This window comes from Petaurus breviceps, unplaced genomic scaffold, assembly GCF_028583685.1.
Source record: "Petaurus breviceps papuanus isolate PSGF00001 unplaced genomic scaffold, PetGlider_PUasm1.0 90633, whole genome shotgun sequence".
Classification (NCBI taxonomy): Eukaryota; Metazoa; Chordata; class Mammalia; order Diprotodontia; family Petauridae; genus Petaurus; species Petaurus breviceps.
Genome location: NW_027187293.1, coordinates 8,318,814 through 8,343,358, shown reverse-complemented (window position 1 = coordinate 8,343,358; position 24,545 = coordinate 8,318,814). Strand labels below are relative to the sequence as shown.

The following is a 24,545-nucleotide window of genomic DNA, read 5'->3' as shown; positions in this document are numbered from 1 at the left end:
ACACCTTGAAAATTCACCTTTTTCTTTCTTTCTATTTTTTCTGTTTTCAAAGGGATTAAGAGGTTTGTAGCAGGGTCCATAGGTCCTACCAATAAGACCCTCTCTGTGTCCCCTTCTGTGGAAAGACCGGATTACAGAAACGTTAGTGAGTATAAATATTTTTTTAACTTTAGTTTGCTTTTTGTGTTGTGCTGATGTCATAGTTGCACCTCTCTGAAGGCTACAGAACCGTCCAAAGTACCCTAAAATTAGATTTATTTTCTTTCTCTTTTTGTTCCCTTTTTCTTGTCCCTGTCCAGATTGTGCTAGCCCCAAATGATAGGTATAACTGTACTCACCTTTTTAATTCCAAGAACATCTTTAGGCCCATTTCCAAAAGAGTAGAATACAATTCTTTTGTGTGTTCTTTGCCATCTTCTCCCTACCCCCATTAGTTTTAGTTTTTTCCTTGTCTAAGGCCAGTCTTGGGTTCATAATTGGATCTTAGCCTGTTCATTTGACATATTGTTTGTCTTTGTAATTCCATTCTCCCTTTGCCCTGAAGAAATTGACATCTTTCCAGTTGTTATTACTAACGTAAGATAGAAAAAGGGGAAGGCTAGGAGTGAACCTGCTTTGGGTGGTTGGAATTAGTTACTTGTGTTCTCATGTCTTTTATGTGTATGAGTATTTATATTATTTGTCCCATTAAAGCTTAAGATTCTTGAGGGCAAGGATGCTCTGTCAACCTAGGTACCATATATTATAAGGCTTAATGATTTTTAAAGGTACATTTTTGATGATGACTTTTGCTTTTAAATCACCTTTATTTCCCAATGTATTACTCTTCTCTCTTCCTCCCAGAGAGTTATCCTTTTATGATAAGGAATAAAACAGAGGAAAAAGCAACAGTTCAGTAAATTAATCAACATATCAAAAACTATGACATTATATGTAGTGTTCCACACCCATAGCCTTAAACATTTGCTGAGAAGTGAGAGTCTAGGTGCCATTTTTTGGGGGCTTAATAAATGTTAGCTATGGGCATTTAGGTGTTGCAGTGGATAGAGTGTTGGGCCTGAAGTTGGGAAGACTCCTCTTCCTGAATTCAGATCTGGCCTCAGACACTTACTAGCTGTTTGACCCTGAGCAAGTCACTTAACCCTGTTTTGCCTCCTTTCCTTATCTGTAAAATGAGTTGGAGAAGGAAATAGCAAATCATTCCTTTATCTTTGCTGAGAAAATCCCAGATAAGGTCACGAAGAATCAGACATGACTGAAATGACTGAACAACAACAAAACTGTTAGCTAATTGAGGACCTATTAAGCCTTCATATAATTTTTAAGGATAAATAAGGTACTGGACCCAGGGTTAGAGGACCTGATGGTTATTAGCTTAAATTTGAGCCATTGAATGCAGTATTTATGGTGAGGGCTCCTTGAGCTTGAGGAATTTAAGAAGGAGAAGACTTGTTAAATTTATCCTGAACCCATTTCAAGTCCTGTTTTTGGCAAATGCCTCTCAAAATAAGTGACTTGGTAACCTAAGTGTCCAGACTAGGGAAGGAAAAAGGAAACCCATGAACAAGAAGTTACATAGCAAAGTAGATTTATTAAAGGACATTCTTTATAGCTGACTGGCAGCAGGAGTGGCATACTTTGGGACTCCTCATCTATGTATAGATGGGGTTTGTGTTGTGGTAGCTCCAAAGATAGTTTTCCACCCTTCTCTTGTTATATAGGAAAGGTCTCATCTCTGATGCTTCTATGATATGCTTTCTCCTTTTTTTGGGAGGTTCCAGGATAGTGATTGGTAGAGCAGAATGTGTCCAATCTATGACTCAGCACTTCCAGAGCTACACTTTTGGATCTTTGAGCACAATAATTGGTCGAAAGGATGATACTGATGAAATTTACCTTGCTTTATCCAAGTTTAACTAAAAAGAGAGATGTGTAAAAAATCTTGTCCAGGATGCTAGGTGTACAGTAAGACCATCTGGGACCACATGGTATCATATCTATGAAGATACTGGGGGGAAAAGAGAGACTGCAGTTGGTTTTAAGAATGAAGCAAAAAAGTGAGGAGTAATTAGCACTTACAGGATGACATGCCAATTATCTGGCAGGTGCCTGGAGGATATCTTTGGATTGTTCCCAGGTAAGAGGATGAATCAAAAACCTTTACAGAGAGGCTTAGGGATTTTTCCTTTGGGGTTCTACTTTCAAAATGTTAACTTTGATTCTATGAAGGAAGGAAAATAACATTTCCATGTATAAGATTCTAACAAGGAAGAAAGGTTTTACTGAGATAGATAGATCATACATATAAATATAGATATGTAGATATGTAGTGGATAGGTACTGGATCTGTGTTTTCATTGGTAAAGGGAACTCCCAAATGAGGGGCTCCCTCTACCAATGCATATCCTCTCTTTCTCTGCCTGTCCTGTCTTCAGGAGAGCTGCTCGTGATTGGCTTTACACCTCTTTAGAATCTTAGAGGATTCCCTTGATCACTGAGAGGTTGAATGATTTGTGCTGGGTCCCCCAGCCAGTATGTGTCAAAGGTGAGACTTGAACCCAGGTCTTCTTGACTCCAGTGCTGGCTCTTTATCTATTATGATACCCTCCATTACATTCATATAAATGGGCATATGCATATCTATAGCAAACAATAATTAGTTTACTTACATTCTCTAGAGTGAGGAAGGATATTGCTAATATTAACATTGTCCTGAGAACTACCAGAATGTCCTTAGATGCATAATTATAAAGAAGTGTAGAACTACATGGACCACATATGTATAGAAAGCATTGTGGCAGTTAAAGATTTTTCATTTGGCTAAGTAGGTCACTTAACTTACTGGGCAGGTCACTTAACTTATCTCAAGTCTTAGTTTTCTTTTTCTTTTTCTGCCTTTTGGAGGGGGGAAGGCAGGGCAATTGGGGTTAAGTGACTTGCCCAAGGTCACATGACTAGTAAGTGTTAAGTGTCTGAGGCCAAATTTGAACTCAGGTCCTCCTGGCTCCAGGGCCAGTGCTCTATTTTCACTGTGCCACCTAGCTGCCCCAGGTCTTAGTTTTCTTATCCATAAAATGAATAACTTTTTTTTTTACTTTATCGTGGTATGCATTAAATGATATGTATTTGTAAATCTTGTTGAGTTGTTTCAGTTGTGTCTTATTCTTTGTGAACCCCTTTGGGATTTTCTTGGCAAAGATACTGTAGTGGTTTGCTATTTCCTTCCCTGGCTAAATTTTCAGATGAGAGAACTGAGGTAAACAGGATTAAATGACTTGCCCTGGGTCATATAGCTAGTAAGTGTCTGAGACTGGATCTGAACTGAGGAAAATGAGTCTTCCTGACATTGTAGGCCTGGCATTCTATCCACTGTTCCACCTACCTGCCCATTTATAAACGTTAAGGTGTTATATAAATGCAAAAGATTATAAAGGGTTTCTGACTCCTACTATAGGGTTGACCCCTCAGTCTGTCCTATTTTGTCCTGTCAGTTTTTTAATAAATGGAATCTGCTTTAACTAGGTCACTCTTTGTATTTCTTTGCTAGAATTGAATTTTGCAAGACCTTTTTAACTCTCTGATAAAAAAATATTTAATTGTAAACTCTGGGTCACCCAAGGGAGTAGAGACATTTTACTTAAAAACATATATGGACAATGCTGGAATCTTAATTAAGCCAGTATGTACCTCTTCTCCAAACCTTTATGCCTATAGTTGCTAACAGGGAAGGAAAATGACCTTTAAGCTGGCCATATTCTCTGTTTCTTTGCCTAATTTTCTATAAAGGCAGGGAAAGTGACAGGAACAAGCAAGGAAGAAAAATGATCCACAGATTGAATTATTGATTTTTGAAATGGCAAGAGTCAAACTGGGTTTAAAAACTGTCTAGAGGTGGCTAGGTGGTACAGTGAATAGAGCACCTGCCTGGAGTCAGAAGGACCAGAGTTCAAATCTGGCCTCAGACACTTGACACACTTATTAGCCATGTAACTTTGGGCAAGTCACTTAACCCCAGTTGCTCTCCAAAAAGCAAAAAAAAAAAAAAGTGTCTACTACCCAGAGGCTTTCCCAGCCCCAAAACTTGTCATTGAATCTGCATATGGGTGCCTGTGCCATAATGATGAGTCTTACATAACCTAAGGAAGGTTTTTTTTTTTTTATCAATTTTTGGGAATTAAAGTATTTGTCTATCACCCACTCTTCCTTTGGATGAATTGAGTTTGCATGTCATAAAAACCCCTGAGATCCTCTTCAGACACACTACTGTTAAACAAGATGCTTCCCCCATCTTGTACCTATAAGGTTGGGTTTTTTTGACCTCAGGAAAGACTTGGTATCTTTGAATCAGTTCTTATCTCAACAACTCAAGTTGATTTTGAGATTGATTGAAGAGTTAACAGCTCTTCTTACTGTTTTGGGTGAATTAATTTTTCATCCATTTGGTTAAGATTTATAGGGCTTCCTGAGGAATAGATGACTGGAGCAGGTTACATGGTGAAGACAGGTAGGTATTGCAGAGTCTTCCCCAGCAGTCTGCCAGCACACCTGCCTTTCTCTTTTGGCAGTTCATTGATGTAGGTATATAGATGTCAGCCTGTAGGGATCGTAAGTCCAGCTTGAAGCATTCTTCAGATGACCAAAGGCAATTTTTAAAATTTGTAGGGAATTTGAAGAGGTGAAAATTAGTGCTTACTTTGAGGGACTGTCCAAGGAAAGGGTTGTAGAAGAACATTCTTATTTTGCTAGGGTATGTAAAAGAACATTCATATTCTTATTGTTTTTAAAGGAACGTGAGATAGATAGTAAAGGGAAGTATAACAATTTGCTTTTGGATAGGGCAGCAGATATGTACCTCTTGGTAGGTCACATCTTGAGAAATTTTCTTTGCAGTTTGGGACTGAGTACTGGAGGAGGGGGTAAGGTGATAGATAGGTCAGGACTTATTTCCCCAGTTCCTTTCTCTCTTTATTATAATATCTCCATCTGGACATGGTGGCACACACCTGTAAATCCCTGCTACTAGGAAGACTGAAACTGGTGGTTCTCTTGAACTCAGCTATTCTAAGCTTCATTCGATCTAACCTGATAGAGTATTTACTCTAAATGTGGCACTGACATGGTGAGCCTGTGTGAGTATGGGGACCACTGTACTGCCTGCGAAGGGGACAAGATGGCTCAGGTCAGAAATGGAGCAGATCAAAGCTCCTGTGTGTATCACTTTTGGAATTGCACCAGTGAGTGGCTGCCATATTTCAGGCTGGGCAAGGTAGGGAGGCCTCTCCTTCCAGAAACCAACCAACCAACCTTCCAGACAAACCTACAAACAAAAAAAAATACATCCAAGAATGGGATCACTAGGTAAGGTAGCTCCTTCACCAGAAATTGGAATGGTGAGATGAAGGCACTTGGTACTTCCCAGAATGATGCAATCTAAGGAGATTGCCTGTTACTACGCCATCTTGGGGAAAAAATGTAATTGCAGCAGGTCTGGCTTAGGAAAAAGACTTGGAAGCCCAAATATTTGTTGTTGGTTAGTTGTTTTAGTTATGTCTGACTATTCATGACCACATTTGAAGTTTCCTTTTTTTTTTTAAAGCAATTGGGGTTAAGTAACTTGCTCAAGGTTACACGGCCAATTTTTCTGGGTGTGGTGCTAAGTATCTGTGCCCGGATTTGATCCTCAGGACATCCCGACACTGGAGCCGGTGCTCTTATTTGCTGAGCCACCTGGCGGCCCCTCATTTGAAGTTTTCTTGGCAAAGATTGGCATGGTTTACCATTTCCTTCTCTAGCTCATTTTACAGATGAGGAAACTGAGGCAAACAGGGTGAAATGACTTGCCTAGGGTCACACAGCTGGTAAGTGTCCAAGGCCAGATTGAACTCACAAAGATGAGTCTTCCCAGCCCTAGATCTGGTGCTCTATTCACTGAGCCACTTAGGATCTGGCTGATAGAATATTTTCATCATTGATTTGTTTTAATAAACACCTTGTCAGAATGACAAGAAGAGGGAGAATCTTTGGTTATAACAAATAAGACAGAAGACAGGTTGGGACTCTTGATTCCCTATAGTAGCTCCACTTGTTAATAATATTAATTTGCTCATGTTTACACAGTGCTTTCCTTACAATGATCCTGTTAGGTAAAAGAAAACTGAGGATAAGAGGAATTAAATGGCTTGCTTAAATCACATGGTCAGGATCAGATCCACAATTCAAACCCAGTTCTCCTCAGTCCTAGTTTATTAGGGTTCCTCCTACATCAGGCACTTAACAATTTTACAGGAAACTTAGAAGAAATCAGACTCAGGTATGTGTGTATTGACTGAACATTTTAAGTTTGGTCTCAATACCTCATCATATAGAGAATTCACCCACTTTATAATTGTGATAATAAGGGATCAAACTAATATCCTTGTGATATTGTATCTTATAGGGGACCCTTTTTATAATTCTGGTTAAAGGGATTAAACTTAATATCTTTGTGATATTAATTGTTCTATGTTTCTCTGTGGGATATAGAGGTTTCATTGCATGTAGCCGTGAAGTGTCAGGAGACACATTGACCAGTATTATCAGTAAATTCATTTGGTAGACTTTTGTTGTACTTATGATTTACCTATATACTGAGGTCTTAATTGATTTATTAAAAACCATCTCTTATGTGAAGCAGAAAATATTTTATTAGCAGAAAGGGCAAGCCCCAAATTCTAGTCATTCTCTACTACATATCTAATGATTATGTGGGGAACCCTATATTTGTTTTTCTGTGTTTGCACAAGTGGATGACAATTCTCTGCTCCATGTCATGCCTGTGACTTGCAAAGAGTAGTGATGCCCTTGAACTCTGCAATTTAAATACATGATTCACGAATGCTGAAGTATTTTCCTTAGATAGATATACAGGACTTTCCACGTGGTGAGTGTTCAGTAAATATTTGTTGACTGGTAAACTTTGTATGGTTTCTATTTTTCAGCCTTTGATGAACTAGTTGAAGCTTACCAAGAACAGGCCAGAGGACTTCTAGATGGTGGAGTTGACATCTTACTGGTGGAAACTATTTTTGATACTGCCAATGCCAAGGTGAGTTTAGGGAGGGAAAATTTTGTGGCAAGAGGGATAAAAGACCTCCTAATTTTTTTTTTAAGTAAAATTTTATCTTTATTAATTTGTTCACTTTTAGTTTACAAGATTCAGTTCCACATTCCCTTGAGTTTCAAATTTTCTCCCCCTTGCCCCCCATGGTGGCATGCAGTCAAGTATAGAATCTGCAAATACTTTCACATTAGACATTAGGTTGTAAAGAAGGATTGTGACTGATGGAATGAACAATGGGAAGAGGAAATAAAACCAAACAAGAAAAAGAGAGAGAGCAGGTAATTTGCTACAATCTGCATTCAAGCTCTGTTCTTTCTAATTCTTTATAGTTCTTTCTCTGAATGTAGACATCCTTTTCTATAGTGAGTCTTTTGGAGTTGTCTTTATAGCCTTGCATTGCTGGGAAGAGTCCAGTCTATCAAAGTTGGTTGTTACACATATGTTGCATCTGTAATTATATACAGTTTCTCCTTGTTCTGCTCTTCTCACTCAGCATCAATTTGTGTAAGTCTCTCCAGGTAAATATGAAGTCCATCTGCTCCTCATTTCTTATAGCACAATAATATTCCATTACATTCAGGTACCACAACTTATTCAGCCACTCCCCAGTCAATGGGCATCCCCTCAGTTTCCAACTCCTTGCCACCACAAAGAGAGCTGCCATAAATATTCTTGTACATACAGGTGCTCTTCCCACTTCTGTGACCTCCTTGGGATACAACCCCAGAAGTGGCATTACTGGGCCAAAGGGTATGAAATTATTTATAGCCCTTTGGGCATAGTACTAGACTGCTCTCCAGAATGGTTGAATCTGTTCACAGCTCCACCAACAGTGCATCAGTGTTCCAATTTTTCCACATCCTCCCCAGCATCCATCATCTTCCTGCTCTGTCATCTTAGCCACTCGGTGAGATGTGGTATATCAGAGTTGTTTCGATCTGCATCTCTCCAATCACTAGTGACCCAGAGCATTTTTTCGTATGCTTATAGATATCTTTAATTTCTTCCTCAGAAAACTACCCATTCACATCCCTTGACCATTTATCAATTGGAGAATGGCCTGTATTCTTATAGATTTGACTCAGTTCTCTTTATATTTTAGAAATGAGGCCTTTATCAGAGACACTGGTTGTAAAAATTCTCTCCCAATTTCCTACTTCCCTCTCAATCTTGGTTACACTGGCTTTGCTTGTACAAGAACCTTTCAATTCAATGCAATCAAAACCATCCATTTTATAATGCTCTCTAACTCTTGTTTGGTCACAAAGTCTTCCCTTCTCCATAAATCTGGCAGTACACCACTCCATGCTTTCTCAGATTGCTTACAGTATCAGCCTCTATACCTAGATCATGCACCCATTTAGACTTGATTTTGGAATATGGTGTTAGATAATGAAGACCCCCTAAATTTAGTGAGAAGGCACTCATACACCTTATTGGGTTAAGCACCACCCTTATTTTCATCCTTTGTAAAATATTAACATAAATATGCAATAGAGACTAGAAAACAAATTTCCCCCCAAACAATTTCTCCTTAACTTTTAGAGTATAAACATAATAAAACATGGGTTGAACTAGTGGAGGCTGACCCTTCACATGGAAATCACAGATCTATCAAAATAATGTAGCTTTTTTTGTTAAAAGGGTCAAATATCATTCAGTCCAAGTCTATCTCATTTTTTCTGAACAAGATGGATACTTCTTTGTGGAAAGCCCCTTTTTTTTTCTTTTATTTGTAATCAGCTTCCTATCTTCTCATTGACTTAGTTATCATTTTGGTTGTTTTACATTCATTTCTTTTGGTCAAGGAGATAGCTCCTAACAACAAATGTATTAGAGGCTCACAGTATTTAAGGGAATGGTTTTTGTAAAGCGCTCAGTCCTTTTGTAATGTGAATAATCATTCCTTGTTTGATCAGCTTTGAAAGTTGACATTGATATATTATGTTTTCTAATAGCTCTCACACGTTTTCAGAATACCAGGTAATTATTTAATATGATTTGTTATAAACAATATTGAACTTCATTACCATCAATTAAACTTGCTTTGTAACTTTTTACATTTAAATAAATGAAATTTATTCCATAAAGCATCATAATAATTTTTCATTTGCTCTCTTTCTGTCTCCATCAGTGTTCTCTAGTCCATTCATTCTTATTCATTTTTTCCTCTTATACATTCATGCTTGAAGGGCAGTTTGGTGTAATAGATAGAGAACTAGCCTTGGGTTTTGGAGGAGGGGTTCAAGGTCTGCTTCTTACACATGGTAGCTGTGTGCCTTTGGGCAAGTTGTAAAACTCCCAAGGAGATCTCTTAAGACTATAAGATACAAATAAGATGCCAATCTATATTCATAGGGGAATTTTTTCATGGGGAGTTTCCTCAGCTGATGAAATAATATATCCAGTCAGAACAGTCACAGTTACATCCATTGTTGAGCATAACCATGACAGTATTTGTAGCGCCAGTGCAATATTCACAGTGCCCATGGTCATCACAAAATTTAACAGACTCTCCATATAAAAGACAGAAGCAAAACATTTAGTCAGACACCAGAAAACCGAATCCCAAAATCAGTAAGCTGATTCCATCATAGCAGCAAAGAAGTTAATAAGCCACAACAGCACAGAGAGCTGCAGCATCCTTTAGCCTTCCCACAAACCAACACAAGACCAATATTTACTCACAAGCCTATCTGGTCTCCCTCAGAAGTCCTCCCAACCTTCTAGCTTGCTCTGACTCCCAGCTTCCTGTGAGCTCTGCTCCACCCTTCAGCCCACCACAGGCTCCATGTGATTACATTCAGCCTATTAGGCAGAGTTTATTTTCAAAGCAAGGAAGATCTTCAAATTACCATTACAGTATTATATATTTTTTAAAAAACCTAACTCTACAAAGATATTCACAAAAGTACTATTTGTAACTTCAGATAACTGGAAGCAACTAAAATGTCCATTAATTGGGGAATGTTTAAACAAACATTTTGGTACATTAATGTAGTGGAATTGTTAAGACAAGGTTAGAATAAAGATTTTGAAATGTTGAAGACTTTAGGAATTTATTTTTTAGAAAAGTTTTATTGATGTGTGTTTGTACACTCATTTCATTTCCATATATATACCTCAACTTTCTGCTTTGACCATCCCGTACAACGCCACCCCCCAAAAAAGCCAAGAAAGATTAATAAACATTTTCTAAGTGTGTTTGTCACTGTGGATTTGAAGACAAAAACAAAACTGTGATCTCTGGAAACTGAATTTGACTCCGTGTATGTTATGTACCCTGGATAGATTGTGGATGTAGTGTATAGTATGTCTTGTACTCTTTGTCCCTAGTTCCCTATGTCTCTTCAGAAGGGGAAGAAGGTCATGGGATCCTAGGTTTGTAGCTGCTCCCTAACCCAATCCCCTTTGCTCAAAGTCACATACATAGTGATGGAGAGAGGACTTTAACCCAAGTTCTTGGACACCAAATCTGTTTTCTGGGACTAGGAATGTCCTTCAAATTAGAATTTGGTCTCTCCTTATGGTTGTTTTCTTTTTTCATTATTGTAGTCATTATGTTTATTTTCTGGTTTTGCCTACTTAAGTTGCATCATCAATTCATTAGAAGTTTTCCTATGATTCTTTGAATTTCTTATATCCATTTTTTCTTTAAGTTTATAGTATTCCATTACATAGACAGCAAGGTGACTCAGTGGATAGAGTGCTGGGCCTGGAGCCAGGAAAACCCGAGTTCAAATCCAGCCTCTGACACTTCCTAGCTGTGTGGCCCTGGGCAAGTCATTTAGCCTCTGTTTGCTTTAATCCCTTGGAGAAGGAAATGGCAAATCACTGTAGTATCTTTGCCAAGAAAACCCCATGGACAAAAGTCAGACACAACTTGAACAACTGAACAGCAGTGACAAATTTTATTACATTCATATCCCACAGTATGTTCAATCATTCCCCAATCATGACCACCACCTTTGTTTCTAATTTTCTTTTTTACTACTTCAAAGAATGCTGCTATTAATATTTGAATTTTTTATTTTCTTGAAGTATTTGGAAAGAGCCTTAGATCAGGAGTCAGAAGACATTTGGTTTCTAGTCCTGGTTACTTAATGAATTAATTGTGAAATCTTGTACTAGCTAGTATGAGCTTCTATTTCCTTACCTGTGAATGTAGGAGGAAATAATGCTCTCCCTGTCTCCTTCACTGGGGTTATTATAAGGATCAAATGGTGGGATGTACTTCAAAGCCATGTGTTCTACAGATGTCATTACTTACTCCATTTTGAAATTTTGTATTGAATTGCATTGTAACATATGCCAGTTATAGTACCTTTCCATGCAGACATATCTCCTAAGTTCTGTGGAAATAGAACTTAAATTATAAAATTTTAATGCTGGAAGGGACCTTAGAAGCCATCAGACACAATGTCTTACACAGTACAGGAATTCTTTCTTTAATGTATTTGATAAATAGTTACCTGGGCTTTGCTTGAGCTCTTCCAGTGAAGGGGAGTTCACTGCTCTGTGAGACAGCTTATGTTCTGTGGCGGGTCTCTCCAGATGTGGCTAGACTCGGAGTTCAGAGGAGAGCAGCAGTAAGCATTCCCTCCTTGCATGCCTTCTGAGATCACAGTGGGAGCTGTGTGGTCCTGTGGAGAGGAGTACGTGCTCTGGAGGCAGAGCATCCGGCTTCACACCCCACCTTTCATTCTTGCTACCTTGGTCACTCTGGGGGCCTCCGCTTCTTCATCTGTGAAATGACAGGGTTGGACTAGATTAGATTGCCTCTGTGATGAGACCTTCCGCATCGAGATCTCTAGTCCTGTGTATGTATTATATGGAGATGTATAAAAAGCAGAGTCACTAGCGTTTTAGATGTGTGTGTGTGTGTGTGTGTGTGTGTGAAGTATCTAGGGGTGGGGGGAAAAGGAGCGATTTTTAGATTTTCAAGAGGAAACTCTCTTTCTGGGAGTGAAATTTCAGCCAGCATTTATTTTGTTTTTAATATCCAAAGTGGTCATGCTTGAGATGTTTGAAGCACATTTGTAATATATAAAAGCTATAATTTTCAGTAATTATGTTGGTAGTCAGATTAGTTATGGTTTTCTGTATCTCCCTGAGAACAGAGATTGATTGATACTCTACAAATCCCTATGCACCTAGCGCCATGCTGGGTACCAAGGGATGCTTGATAAATATTGGTTCCCTGAATTTCTGGTAAAATATTGTCACCTTCCACTCTCTACCTCCTTCTCCCTGAAACCCAGAGTATACATTCTGTTGTGGCATTACAACTCTTGCGCTTAGTGTAACTGAACTCTAGCACTCTTGAATTCTCCTTGTACACTTAGGACAATGCCTGACATAAAGCATGCACATAAAAAATGTTCATTGAATTGAACTGTATGTAAACTAGCTGCTTCCTGAAGATAGCAGCATGCAGCCAGGGAAGAAAGTGTCATGTTTTCTTATGGAGAGCAAATGGGAATGACCTGATTTCCCAGATTTATCTCAGTTTTACCTTGTTTTAGTAGGAAATAGGTAGACACGGAATACTGTTCTCCAAATGTTCATTAGCTTCTTATGGTTAGTTCATTTCCCATGTGTGGATCATTTCCAAGATGTTTACCTTTATTTTTTTTTAATTTAGTATTTTGTTTTACACCAATTACACATAAAAACAATTTTTAGCATTCATTTTTAAAATTTTGAGTTCTCTGTTCTTTCTCTTCCTCCCCACTCCCCTTCATTGAGAAGGCAAGTGACTTGATACAGGTTATACATGTGTAGTCATGCAAAACATATTTCCATATTAGTAATGTTGTAAAAGAAAACAGACAAAAAAACCCCCAGAAAAATAAAGTAAAAATGTATGCTTCAATCTGTATTCAGACTCCATCAGTTATTTTTATGGGAATGTATAGTATTTTTTATCATAAGTCCATCTCATTTATCATGGAGCATTGTATTGCTGAAAATAGCTAAGTCATTCACAGTTTATTAGGATGGTTAACTTAGTGTAACGGGCTATGCTGCATCCCTTCCCTCAGAGGACTTATAGTCTGTTACATGTGGAAGTATGAAAAAAGAAGTGGAGGCCTTTAGAATTTCTCTACTACTGACTAGGTTGACTTGATCTTGAAATGAATCTCAAAAATCTCTTGTTTTCTTATTATTTTCCAATAGGCAGCTTTGTTTGCACTCCAGAAACTCTTCGAAGAGGGTTATGATCCCCGGCCCATCTTTGTAAGTTAAAAAGCATATTTGTTTCTCAGAAAATATATTTTGCTCTTCTCTTTGAATTGAGGGCAGGCATGGGGATGGAAAGACTTCATCTTATGGGACCTGTATTGAGTCTGAGCCCTCTTCCCTCTAGTCTGACAAATGGTGGATCTTTTGTCCCTAAAGCAGTGAGAGATGACAGAGCCTTGTGTGGAGGAAGAGGGAAAAGTAGGGTCAAAGTCTTTCTTTTATGGTATATTTTAAGGCTGTCCTTAGGCAAAGAAATATTTTCTTTGAGTTCCAGGGATCTTATCCTTTTATTGAAACAAATAGTATATTCTTGACATGTTGTATCTGTAATTTTAAATTTGACCCTGTTTTTAAAAATTCAGGTTTCAGGCACTATTGTGGATAAGAGTGGGCGAACTCTCTCTGGACAGACGGGAGAGGCATTTGTCATCAGTGTGACCCATGCAGAACCACTATGGTGAGAGAATTGTTTTTTCGCTCAGTTTTTCTTGTTTAGAAGGAAGAGACTGTTATTCATCTTTGTTTTTATTCCTAGCACCTACCAAGTGTCTTACATGTGTAGTATATACCTTAAGTTTTTATTGGTGTCTTGTTTTTTACATCATCATAGTTTCCCCCGTATCCCTCCCCCTCTCTTTCCCAGAGATCCATTGCAGATAACAGATAGTTTGCACACTTGATATTTATTGAATTGAAATGTATGTGAACTGGTTGCTTTTTGAAGACAGCGTCTTTAGGCCAGGGAAGAGAGCATTTCTCACTTTTTTTTCTCTGACACTGCCACCTGGTGCAGGCCCTTAACACCTCACACCTGGGCTATTGTAATATCCTGCTGATAGGTCTGCCTGCCTCAGATCTTTTTCCTGTTCCAACCTGTCCTCCATTAAGCTGCCAAAATGATTTTCCTAAAGTACAGGTCCATCCCTGACCCTCCTCCATCCCCCCTTAATAAACTCCAGTGACTTCCTGCTGGTTCCAGGATCAAATATAAAAATCTTCTTTTTGATGTTCAAAACCCTTCATCTCCTAGCCCCCTCCTGCCTTTCTAGTCTGCTTACATTTTACTCCCCACCATGTACTCTTTGGTCCAGTGACACTGGCCTCCTAGCTCTTCCATAAACAAGACACTCCCATCTCTGCTCATTTTCTCCGACTGTCCCCCATGCCTGAAATGCTCTCTCTCTTCTGTCTTCCTTCAAGTTCCAACTAAAATCCCATCTTCCAGAAGAAGCCTTTTCCAACTAACTCCTCTTAAAATTTTAGTGCTTTCCTTCTCTTAATTATTTCCTAAATAGCTGATATCTCTCTCTCTCTTATTTTTATATGTTTGTTTGTTGTCTCCTCCATTTGATTGTGAGCTCCTTGAGGGCCAGGACTGACTGTCTTTTACTTTTCTATGTGTCCTCTGTGCTTAGCACATTGCAGGTCCTAAATAAATGTGTATTGATTGACTGACTGACTGGTCAGCAAGAGGGGAATCACATCCCTGTTTTCCAGATAACTAAGTGACTCAGTGGAAAGAAGGGTGAATTTGGAGCCAGAATGACCTGAGTTCTAATTATGTCTCAGATGCTTACTGTGTGAGTAAGTAAAGGGTCACTTACTGATAGCCTTTCTTGACTTAGCTTCTACTTTCCACTAGTTTTCTGGTGAGAATAAAATGAGATTAATATACCTTGTTATGCAAATAATTCCCATTATTTTCTCTGTTTTTCTTTAATCATCTCTTGGGTCTATTCCACCTTTCTGAGATTGGCTAAGGGGTGTAATTTCTTAGGGGCCGAGGAATCTGTGCTGAGCTCTTCTGATTTTGTCTCCCCTCCTCCCCCCACCCTGTACTCCCACAAGTCATCTCTCTGATAGACTTATTTTAGAACGTGTATATATATGATTTCTTTGCCATGGATACGTCCACCCGGGGTACAGATCACAGCCCATATGTGCCCTTTCATTCTATGGGACTTTTTTTTCCCCCACTTTTGGAGTGCAGTTGGGGTTAAGTGACTCGCCCAAGGTCACACAGCTAGTTTTGTGTTAAGTGTCTGAGGCCAGATTTAAACTCAGGTCCTCCTGACTCCAGGGCCAGTGCTCTATTCACTGTTCCACCTAGCTGCTCCTCTATGGGACCTTTGATCATATTGTTTCCTAATTCCTCAGCTTTGCAGAACCCTCCCTCATTTAAATCCAATTCACTTGCAAGGCTTGACATCACCTTCCTGATGTCTTGGTCTTCTTTGAGAAGGAGGGACAAACAACAAAAACAGTGAACAAGAGTTCACCCTAACCCCCAATTCCTTGGAGCCTTCTAGTGGTTCTGTTGTCACACAGTGGGTACCCATGGAGCACTGAGCTGTGTGGCCCCTTTTTCCAGTCACACATCTCTCTGATGAACTCACTTATGTTGCTTCACTTAGGCAATTGTTATTTGGTAATGTGTTGCATCCTACTCAAAATTACCATGCCTCTCTCCATTAAAAAAAAATTATCTTTATTGATGGATTTATTAATTACTTACTGTACCCCAGGCAATGGCACAACTAATTGCTGAAAATACAATTAAAAGACAGTCTCTTCCCGCAGAGAGCTTATATTCTAATGGGAGAAGACAGCACAAGTCCTAAAAAGCTAGATGGGAGGGAAATAAAGCATGCCTTTCCTTGTTATGTTTCTCATTTCTGGATGAATATATCTGTCACTTCCTCCACTCTCCATCAAGCTGATCTTTGGGAGAAAGATTAAGAAAGAAAAGAAGCAATTTATCAAACTGCTCTCTGTCTTATAGGTAAATTTAAGTGAGGTTTAGAGAGATTATGGGAATTGCTTGTTGTCATATAGATAGTAAGTGTCTGAGGTGAGATTCAAACCCCAGTCTTTCCTGACTCCAAGTTTAAGACAACTTACTGGACCACTGCTTTTTTAATGGAAAAAAAAAAATCACTTGAATTAAGGTTCTAGCTCCTTCCTTGTGCTTTGTTTTTTCCTCATCATTATTACTGATGATGAATATTTAGCTTTGAAGGAAAAAGCTAAAATGAGAAACCCAGTGTCTGTCCCCAAGGAATTTACAATCCAGCAGGGAGATAAACTATGCACATAAATAACTATAATATAAGCTAAAATATGGTGAGTGCTTTGGAGAGTTTCACAGTGGGATGAGAGGCTAGAGGAGGGAGAAGAGAAAGTATCTGATCCTAGAAGGAAATAAAGGATTTTTTCTTAATAACATGCAGAGATGTGGGAAGAATCCATCCCAGACGTGGGGGAGGGTGCATGAAAAAGCTCAGAAGCCAGGAGAGGGCAGGGCAGGATTGGGGAATAGAGAGCATCCCAAATGGAATGGGAAAAGGAGCACATGAATGGAAATGAGGAGTCTGAGATAAAGCTTATATTTGCTTGGACAAAACTGAAAGATATAGCTTTTCTTTGTTCCCTGAATCAACAGCGAAGGACAGACAGCTGGGGAAATATTTTAGCTGAACGCCAGCATCCGGAGGCTACTTGGAATCGAGGGTTAGACCTTTAATTCATCCCCTGGAGTAGCCTGTGGCACCGATTTGCCTCCTGTTCTATTGCCTTCCCTGTTTTGGTGTTCAGTTTAACTGCCCCTTATCTATCTTTTATATCACTCACCATTAGAATCATTCTTTCCCATTCTGAGATCTGGTCATGTTCTCTGCTCACAATTCTTTAGTGGTTCTCTCTTTGGCATCCTGATAATGTTCAGTTCATAGTCCTCTGTTTGATATTCAAGACCCTCCTCAGAATGGCATCCCCCACCTTTCTGGGTTTATTTCCTGCACACATCACTCCCCTGAACTAACTTTCTTGTCTTATGTTCCTCCACACACTCCGTGTTCTAGCCAGACAACATGTACTGTGTTCTGACTCTGCTGTCTTACGTTAGGCTGGTGCCTTTTTCTGGAATGTCTTTATACGCTGATGAATACCTGTTCAGTCATTAAAGCCCAGCCCAAATGCCAATCCTCCAGGAATCAATAAGCATTTATGAAGTGCCTACTTCATTCACTGGTAATATATAGAGAAAAATAAAACAGATCTTGTTCTCAAGGAATTTACATTTTGTTGAGTTTCTTTTGGTACCTTTGTAGAGCTTTCTTTTATAATTCTCTTAACCAGAGATGTCAGACATGGGACTGCTATGTGGCCAAACCAGATAAAAATGAAATTGGGAAATATTTAACAATAAAAAATTTTAAAATATAATAAAACATATAACATTAATGTGATTTTTCTAAGTCAGTATGTTACTACAAAGGTCTTCTATGTGTTGTTTGTTGGGCCCTGTTTTTATTTGAATTGACACCACTGCTCTTTATCATAATATACAATGTCACATGATATCTATATTTGTGTTTTATCCCTTAGGAGATTTTTAAACTCCTTGAGGGCAGGGGCTCTGTCTTATCTACAGACTATATAAATGTTGAGAGTGTAATTTTAGATTGGAAAGGTAGACTGGAGGCAGGTGGTGGAGGGCTGTGAATTCTAGGTAAGACTGTATTCCTTGGGTGGTATATAGGACCACCAAAGGTTTTGGATAAGGGAGGGAACTGAAAAGACCTACATTTAAGGCATACATGATGTTCTAATGTGAAATGCAGGACTGTAATCTCTTATTTTGTTTTCCATCAGCCTTGGATTAAACTGTGCTTTAGGTGCCCAGGAAATGAGACCTTTCATTGAAACAATTGGCAAGTGTACAACAGCGTATGTCCTCTGTTATCCCAATGCAGGTGTGTACTTTAATGGATACCTATACATACAGAGGGTTTAATGAGAGACAGAAAAACAAAGGGGCTGATCTGGCTTTGAGATTGGAAATGTTGTTTGCATGGTCTAGTCCAGTTGTGCCCTTTAAGAAACTTAAGCCATTGACTGTTTTTATGGTGAAGAAACATTGAAAATCACCACTAAGCTGCCAAATTGGGTGTGGCTTCCAGAAACAAAGCTCAGCAATAGAGAAGTCACCCTTAGGCACCCTCCTGTGTGCTAATGGAAAAATAGTCTCCTTTTTCATTTCTTCTATTAAAAAAAAACTACATTTATTTCTCATATTTCAGGGTTTGTTTTTGTTTTTTTGTCATCATAACTTGTCATTATGTGCCTTGTATGGATTCTTTACTTATCATGTAATCAGCTCCTAAATAATTAAGAACTGGCTAATAGATAGTCCTTTTTGTTACCTAGCAGTAGGGTCTCTGAGTCAAAGCATTCCAGTTTATTCTGTAGACTCAGAGGATAGATATTGGAGTAGGAAAGTCACACAATCCAACTCTTCATTTTGTAGGAAATTCTCCCTCATGAACTTTTTTTATAAATGAAGTTTCTTAGGCCCATCTGGTCCTTAGATCTTTTTTAAAAAATCTACAGGTGTTTTTTTTTCTTACTAGGAGTAAAAAAACTCAGAGTTTGCAGAAGAGAGTAATAAGTGACACCTAGAAGCAGATAGTTAGATGTCAAATTTGTGCTTGGGGAGATTTAATTGAAATAAAACTGAGTTTTTATTTATTTGCAATATAGCAGATGCTCATTAGTTCAAAACAGAAATAATGAACCCCCCCCAAGCAGCTGTGGAACAGTACAGCTGTCATTTTGAAAGAATAATTTCCAGGGAGGAGGAAGAGGAGAAGAGACCAATACCTTTCTCTCTACTTGAAGCTTTTTTTTTTCTTTCTAGACTTTCCTTGAACTCTTCATTTCTTGGGATGAAAACAGGGAATAAAATACTTTCTTTCTTTTGTGTGACATGTTTTTGTATTTTTTTTTAATGCTAATGGCATACTTTTATGCTTATACACTTCCCTCCAAATAATTAGTCAAGGAGACATTTTTTATTTTCTTTTTTGGAGTGGCAATGTGTTGCTTATGTGTAGTTAAAAAAAAATTATTGATAATCATTTCTATATCACATACATTTTCCAAAGTATCCCATCCCCACCACCTTTCAGAGAGCTAACTCCTATAACAAGGATTGAAAAAAAGAGAAAAGCAGAACAATATAAGTAGCATTCCACAATTATTCTTCCCCAGCTGTTCAAAGAAAGGAAAGAGGTGCATTTTCATATCTCTTGGCCACCATTTTTATAGCATTCATTTTAGTTCTTTTGTTGTTTTTATTTTCCTTTCCATTGTGATGGTCTTTGTGTATATTATTTCACTGCTTCAGCTTTTTTCACTTTGTATCAGTTAATAGAATTATTATGATCATATCTATCTAATATGTTCATAATAACCATTTTCTCTGTATTCATTCTATTCATTGTTTCTTATTGCATAGTGACATTCAGTGACAGTCATGTACCACATATTTTGGTTAACTGTTACTCCCCAGTCATGGGCATCTGATTAATTTTCAGTGCTTTTGTACTACAAAAAGTTGCTAAAAATATTTTGATCTTCATGGAACCTTTCTTTTGATAGTATACCTCCTTAGGGTCTATACCTAGTAGTGGGGTCTCTGAGTCAAAGGATATGAATGTTCTAGTCTTATTAAGTATATTATAGTACTCAGTTTGAAAATGTTTCTCTAGGTCTTCCCAATACCTTTGGCGAGTATGATGAAACACCTGAAATGACTGCCATGCACATAAAGGTCTGGACTTCTACAATTTTTGGTTCTTAGAGCTGGAAGGGGTCTTAGAGGACATCTACTCAGATTTCCTCAGTGACAGATGAAGAAAATGAGGCCCAGAGAAGTTCATTGGCATGTTGGTAGCTAGGTAGTAGCAGATCTAGAAACAGGAATTAATTTTCCCAAGTTTTAGGACCATACCAGGACCCCTCTCAATGAAAGTAGTTTCTTTTTCCATTTGAAGCAATATATATTAAGTAACTCCTACATGGAGGACCCTCTGCTTAGTGCTGGGTATAGAAGAAAGAGAACCAATACAAATGGTAGTCTTAGAGTGTTGCTTAGGGGCACTGAGAGGTGAAGAAACTTGCTCCTGGTCACACAGGTCTGAGACTGAGCTCCTTGAGAGCAGATTCTGTTCTTTGCCTCCTTTTGTACTCCCAGCCTTAGCTTTTTGTCTGGGACATAGTGGATACTAAATAAATATTGATTGATTGATTGATCTTCCTGGCTCCAAGGCCTGCTCCCTGACTAATGGCTGTATGTTAACATTAAAAGTATTTTAATAGGAGTAAATGTGGTTTGTCGGGGTATACTGAGAAGTTAGGTGATTTGCCTAGAGCCATGTAGTGAGGATGGCTCTAGGTGGTGGAATTTGAATGCAATTCTCCTGGACCCCAGATTTCTATCCATGGTACTATGCTGAAAAATTGTTCATCTCTGCTTGGGGAGAAGCATTTATAAAAACAACAGCTTTGCTAAAAACAAACAGATACAGAACTTGGGTTAGGAAGTATTGCTGAGTCAGAGTAATACTTAAGTTCATTTCTTAAAGGAGAAGCCTATTAAACAGACAAAGAAGAGAACATGTCTTTCCCTGCACTATTGGTCTTTTCCTCATAAAGAACGTCATATGGGGAAGGCAGCTAAGACAGGGATATTAGGATAAAATATTTGTGATCCATTGTTGTAATAAATGCCAGGAATTTAAATAAGAGATTTCTTGGTGTAGTTAGTAATGATTTTTACCTAAGGAGTTCTTTATTCTGTCTAAGCATGCTCACTGTAGGTTTAAAAGACTATTGGGATAGACTGACAGGATAATTTCTCACTGCAATTTTTTTTTGGTACTGCAGCAGATTTCAAATAATCCTGGCTCTTCTCCACTTTCAAAATCAGATGGGAAAGATATGTGTTAGCATTTACTTCCACAGTTAAATACTTCAACAATTCTTCTTTGAACCCTCTTTAGAATATTCTGCCTAGAAATTTAGCAGGTGGAGGTCTTTTTTTGAGCCTGTAGGATTGATGGGGGGGGGGGGTTTTCTGGAATTCAAACTAACAATCTTCTGCCTCTGTTTACAGAACTTTGCATTGGACGGTTTGGTCAATGTTGTAGGTGGTTGTTGTGGTACCACGCCAGCTCATATCAGGTAAGGTGACCCATGGTTCTCTCCTAGAGAGGAGAATGTCATGTTTTATAGGGGAAGGTCTATGATTTAATGAAGAATATTTTCATGGAAAGAAAAGGAAGGCAAGATCTGTACTCTGAAGGACAATCAGATTTTTCATAAACAATTTCAATTCCTTTTCTATGTGTGTGGGAAAGGGCAATTATAATAGCTCATTTTTACATAGTGTTTTAGAGGCTCCTAAGTGCTTTCCTCACAACAGCCCAGTGAAATTGATAGTGAAAGCATTATTTTATTCATAAAGACATTGGGGCTCACAAGATTAAGTGATTGGCTCAAGGTTACATGGCCAGTAAAGGAGAAGAACTGTGTCATGAACCCAGGGCTTCTGATTCCCAAGTCCAATGTTCTTTACAATACAACAGGCAAATAAGCTGAATTGAGCATTCTTGTTTGTCCTAGCGTGTCCATTGGCTAGGTTTGTGGTCTTAAGCTAGCCAACTCAGCTAAATCTGTTTCCTTATGTGATAAATGCTTATGCTTGGGACTCAGCTTATTTCTCTTTGTTTCTGGAATTTGAGTAAACTTTTTAATGAATTGCATTTTTCAGATTCTTCTGTCCTTTATCTTTAGGTAGCATAGATTTGACTACACACACATATATCCTATATATATTCCATTATTAGAATTGTAACCATTTCATTTTGCTTTCCATTATTCTTTATATGTGTTTTGGTTTTGTTTCCATTTAAAAAAATTGTTTCTCAGAACTTTATGCATACCTTCTCTGGGAATGCAGTAGGAAATGCCTGTTGGTGCTGGAAAATTTGATGGAGTCATGCTAGCTACGGATAGTCAATTGATGGCCCCAGTGCTTCATTGCTAGTACATGCAGTGTCAGGAGAAAAGCAAGGAAAGCCTCTAGCACATTGTATGGACCCTCCATGTTGAATTTTTAGGGAGGATGAGTGGGAGTTGTACAGAATGGCAAGGCATGGAGAGCTTGTGATTTGCTTTTGTATCAACAATGTAGTGTTCACAATGCCTATGGTAACTATAAATATGCTAATATGGTTATTAATCACAAAATATAACAGTCTCTCTCATGGTGGGGGACAAAGCTAGAACATTTATTCAAATACCAGAAAACTGAGTCCCAAAACCAGAAAGTCAAAGCCATCACAGTAGCTATAGAGTTGGCACATGTAGTTAATGCAGTAAGCACCCACTTTCCCAAGCCTTCAAAACAAAACTGGCTACCTCAAGGCAAAGGTCCTCCTCACCTCATTCACAGCAATTGCTTAGCATCCATGCAGCTCACTCCCAGCAGCTCCAGCCCCCCCAAAGTTCCCATCCCTGGCAGTCCTCAACAGGAGTCCTTAGCAGAAATTCTGGCTGGCTCAAAAAAAAAGGAGTTCTCCTTGCTGCTGCTGCTGCTGCTGTAGCCCCCACTGCCACTGCCGCCACGCTTCCAGTCACCACACTGACTTTAGCTTGACTCCGGCTTCCTCTTGCCCCACCCCTTCCTGTTACATCAGCAACTTCAAGGCATGGAAGACCTTCGAATCCCATTACAACTTTGTTGGAAACCATGCCTACATTACTGAGACAGAAGATTTTTTGGAGTATTGAAGGATTTCAGTCATAGCTAGAAGGGCATATTTCCTGGTTGGTGGAAACCTTGATTGTCTGAAGCCTAAGATTACTCTGAAGTTTAGGGTGTTTAGGATGTGAATGATGTTAATTTTGTAATCCTTCCGGAAATGATTATTTGCAAACTGTGCCTTGTGTATGTTCCTTGCCTAGTTATGTATTCTCTAACTATGTCCTTTAGCCTAGCCTAAACAATTTCTTACTGGCAAGTCAACAGTTATAGTCTTTTGCTTTGTGGAAAGAAGTAAAAAAGCAAAAAACAATTTGTCTGGGGCTGTTTGCCTTTTTAAAAGTTAATTGATGCCTTTTTATTTATCACATTTCTTTCCCAGTATTCTTTCCTCCCCACTACAATCACATTGAACTGTCCCTTAGAACTAGTCAGCAAGCATTTAAGTGCTTACTGTTTGTGCTGAGACTGTGTTAAGTGCTAGGGATACAAAGAAGGCAAAAACATGGTTCTTGCCCTTCAGGAGCTCACATTCTAATGGGGGAGAAAAAAATGACATACAAATAACTATATACAAGATACATTTACAGCAAAAATGGAAAATAATCTTGGAGGGAAGGCACTAGCAGTGGAGATGTGGGATCTGGGGCAGACCTAGAAAGATCTTCTTGTTCTTCATGTTTTCTTGTAATAGCTCTCTTTATATTATATCCAGGTCACATATACATTTTGATATATACATATTTGTGTCTAAGGGTAGCCATCTTTTAAAATAAATTTACACAGTAATTTTATTTTATATTTAAAAGGAATAGCAATTTGCAGTTTCATGTGCAGTCTTTTTAAAAATTATGTTATGGAATGCTTGTTTTATTCCATAAATTAAAAATTAAATAAATTTTTTAAAAGACCTCTTATATCAAGTGGGATTTTAGCTGAAACAATGGAAAATAGAGAAGTCAAAAAGCAGGTTTAGATGGAGAGCATTCTAGGACTAGGTAATAAGCAGTGATAAAGCATGGTATACAGAGATAGAGTAATAGCAAGAACACTTGTGTCATTGGAGTAATATGTAAGAAAGCTGGAAAGGTAGGAGAGGGCCACATTCTGAAGGGCTTTAAAAGACAAACAGTATTTTATATTTGATCCTGGAAGTTGTAAGGATCCACTGCAGTTTTATTGAGTCAGGGGAGGTCAGTGTGATATGGTCAGTACTCTGCATTAGGAAGGTCACTTGGGCAGCTGAATGGAGAAGAAGGAGACTTGAAACAGGGAGACCAGTTAGAAGGTGATTGCAATAATCTGTGTGAGAAGTGATGGAGGCTTGTACCAGGGTGACAGCTGTGGCACTTTCTCTTCAGAGAAGGCTATGTATACTATAGGTGCGATGCAGGTATTAAAAAGAAGACTTTGGGAGTAGATTTGGATATATGGGGAGAATCCAAACAGGAGTTTAGAATTATCCCCGGGGCGGCCAGGTGGCTCAGCGAGTAAGAGTACCGGCTCCAGTGTCGGGATGACCTGGGGATCAAGTCTGGGCTCAGACACTCAGCACCACACCTGGGAATGGCTGGCCGTGTAACCTTGAGCAAG

At 38.6% G+C, this 24,545-nt stretch overlaps 1 protein-coding gene across 3 annotated transcripts in view; it reads left to right on the top strand.

Annotated features, from left to right (window-relative positions):
• The window catches only part of MTR (5-methyltetrahydrofolate-homocysteine methyltransferase), a 149,633-nt gene that overhangs the window by 35,250 nt on the left and 89,838 nt on the right, over positions 1 to 24,545 (top strand). For all 3 annotated transcript variants that reach the window (XM_069064488.1, XM_069064489.1, XM_069064487.1), the window contains exons 6-12: positions 53 to 145; positions 6,978 to 7,084; positions 13,280 to 13,339; positions 13,708 to 13,802; positions 17,999 to 18,099; positions 19,897 to 19,958; positions 21,303 to 21,370. In XM_069064488.1, the coding sequence (XP_068920589.1) occupies positions 53 to 145; positions 6,978 to 7,084; positions 13,280 to 13,339; positions 13,708 to 13,802; positions 17,999 to 18,099; positions 19,897 to 19,958; positions 21,303 to 21,370 (586 nt within the window). The remainder of the gene's footprint in view (positions 1 to 52; positions 146 to 6,977; positions 7,085 to 13,279; positions 13,340 to 13,707; positions 13,803 to 17,998; positions 18,100 to 19,896; positions 19,959 to 21,302; positions 21,371 to 24,545) is intronic.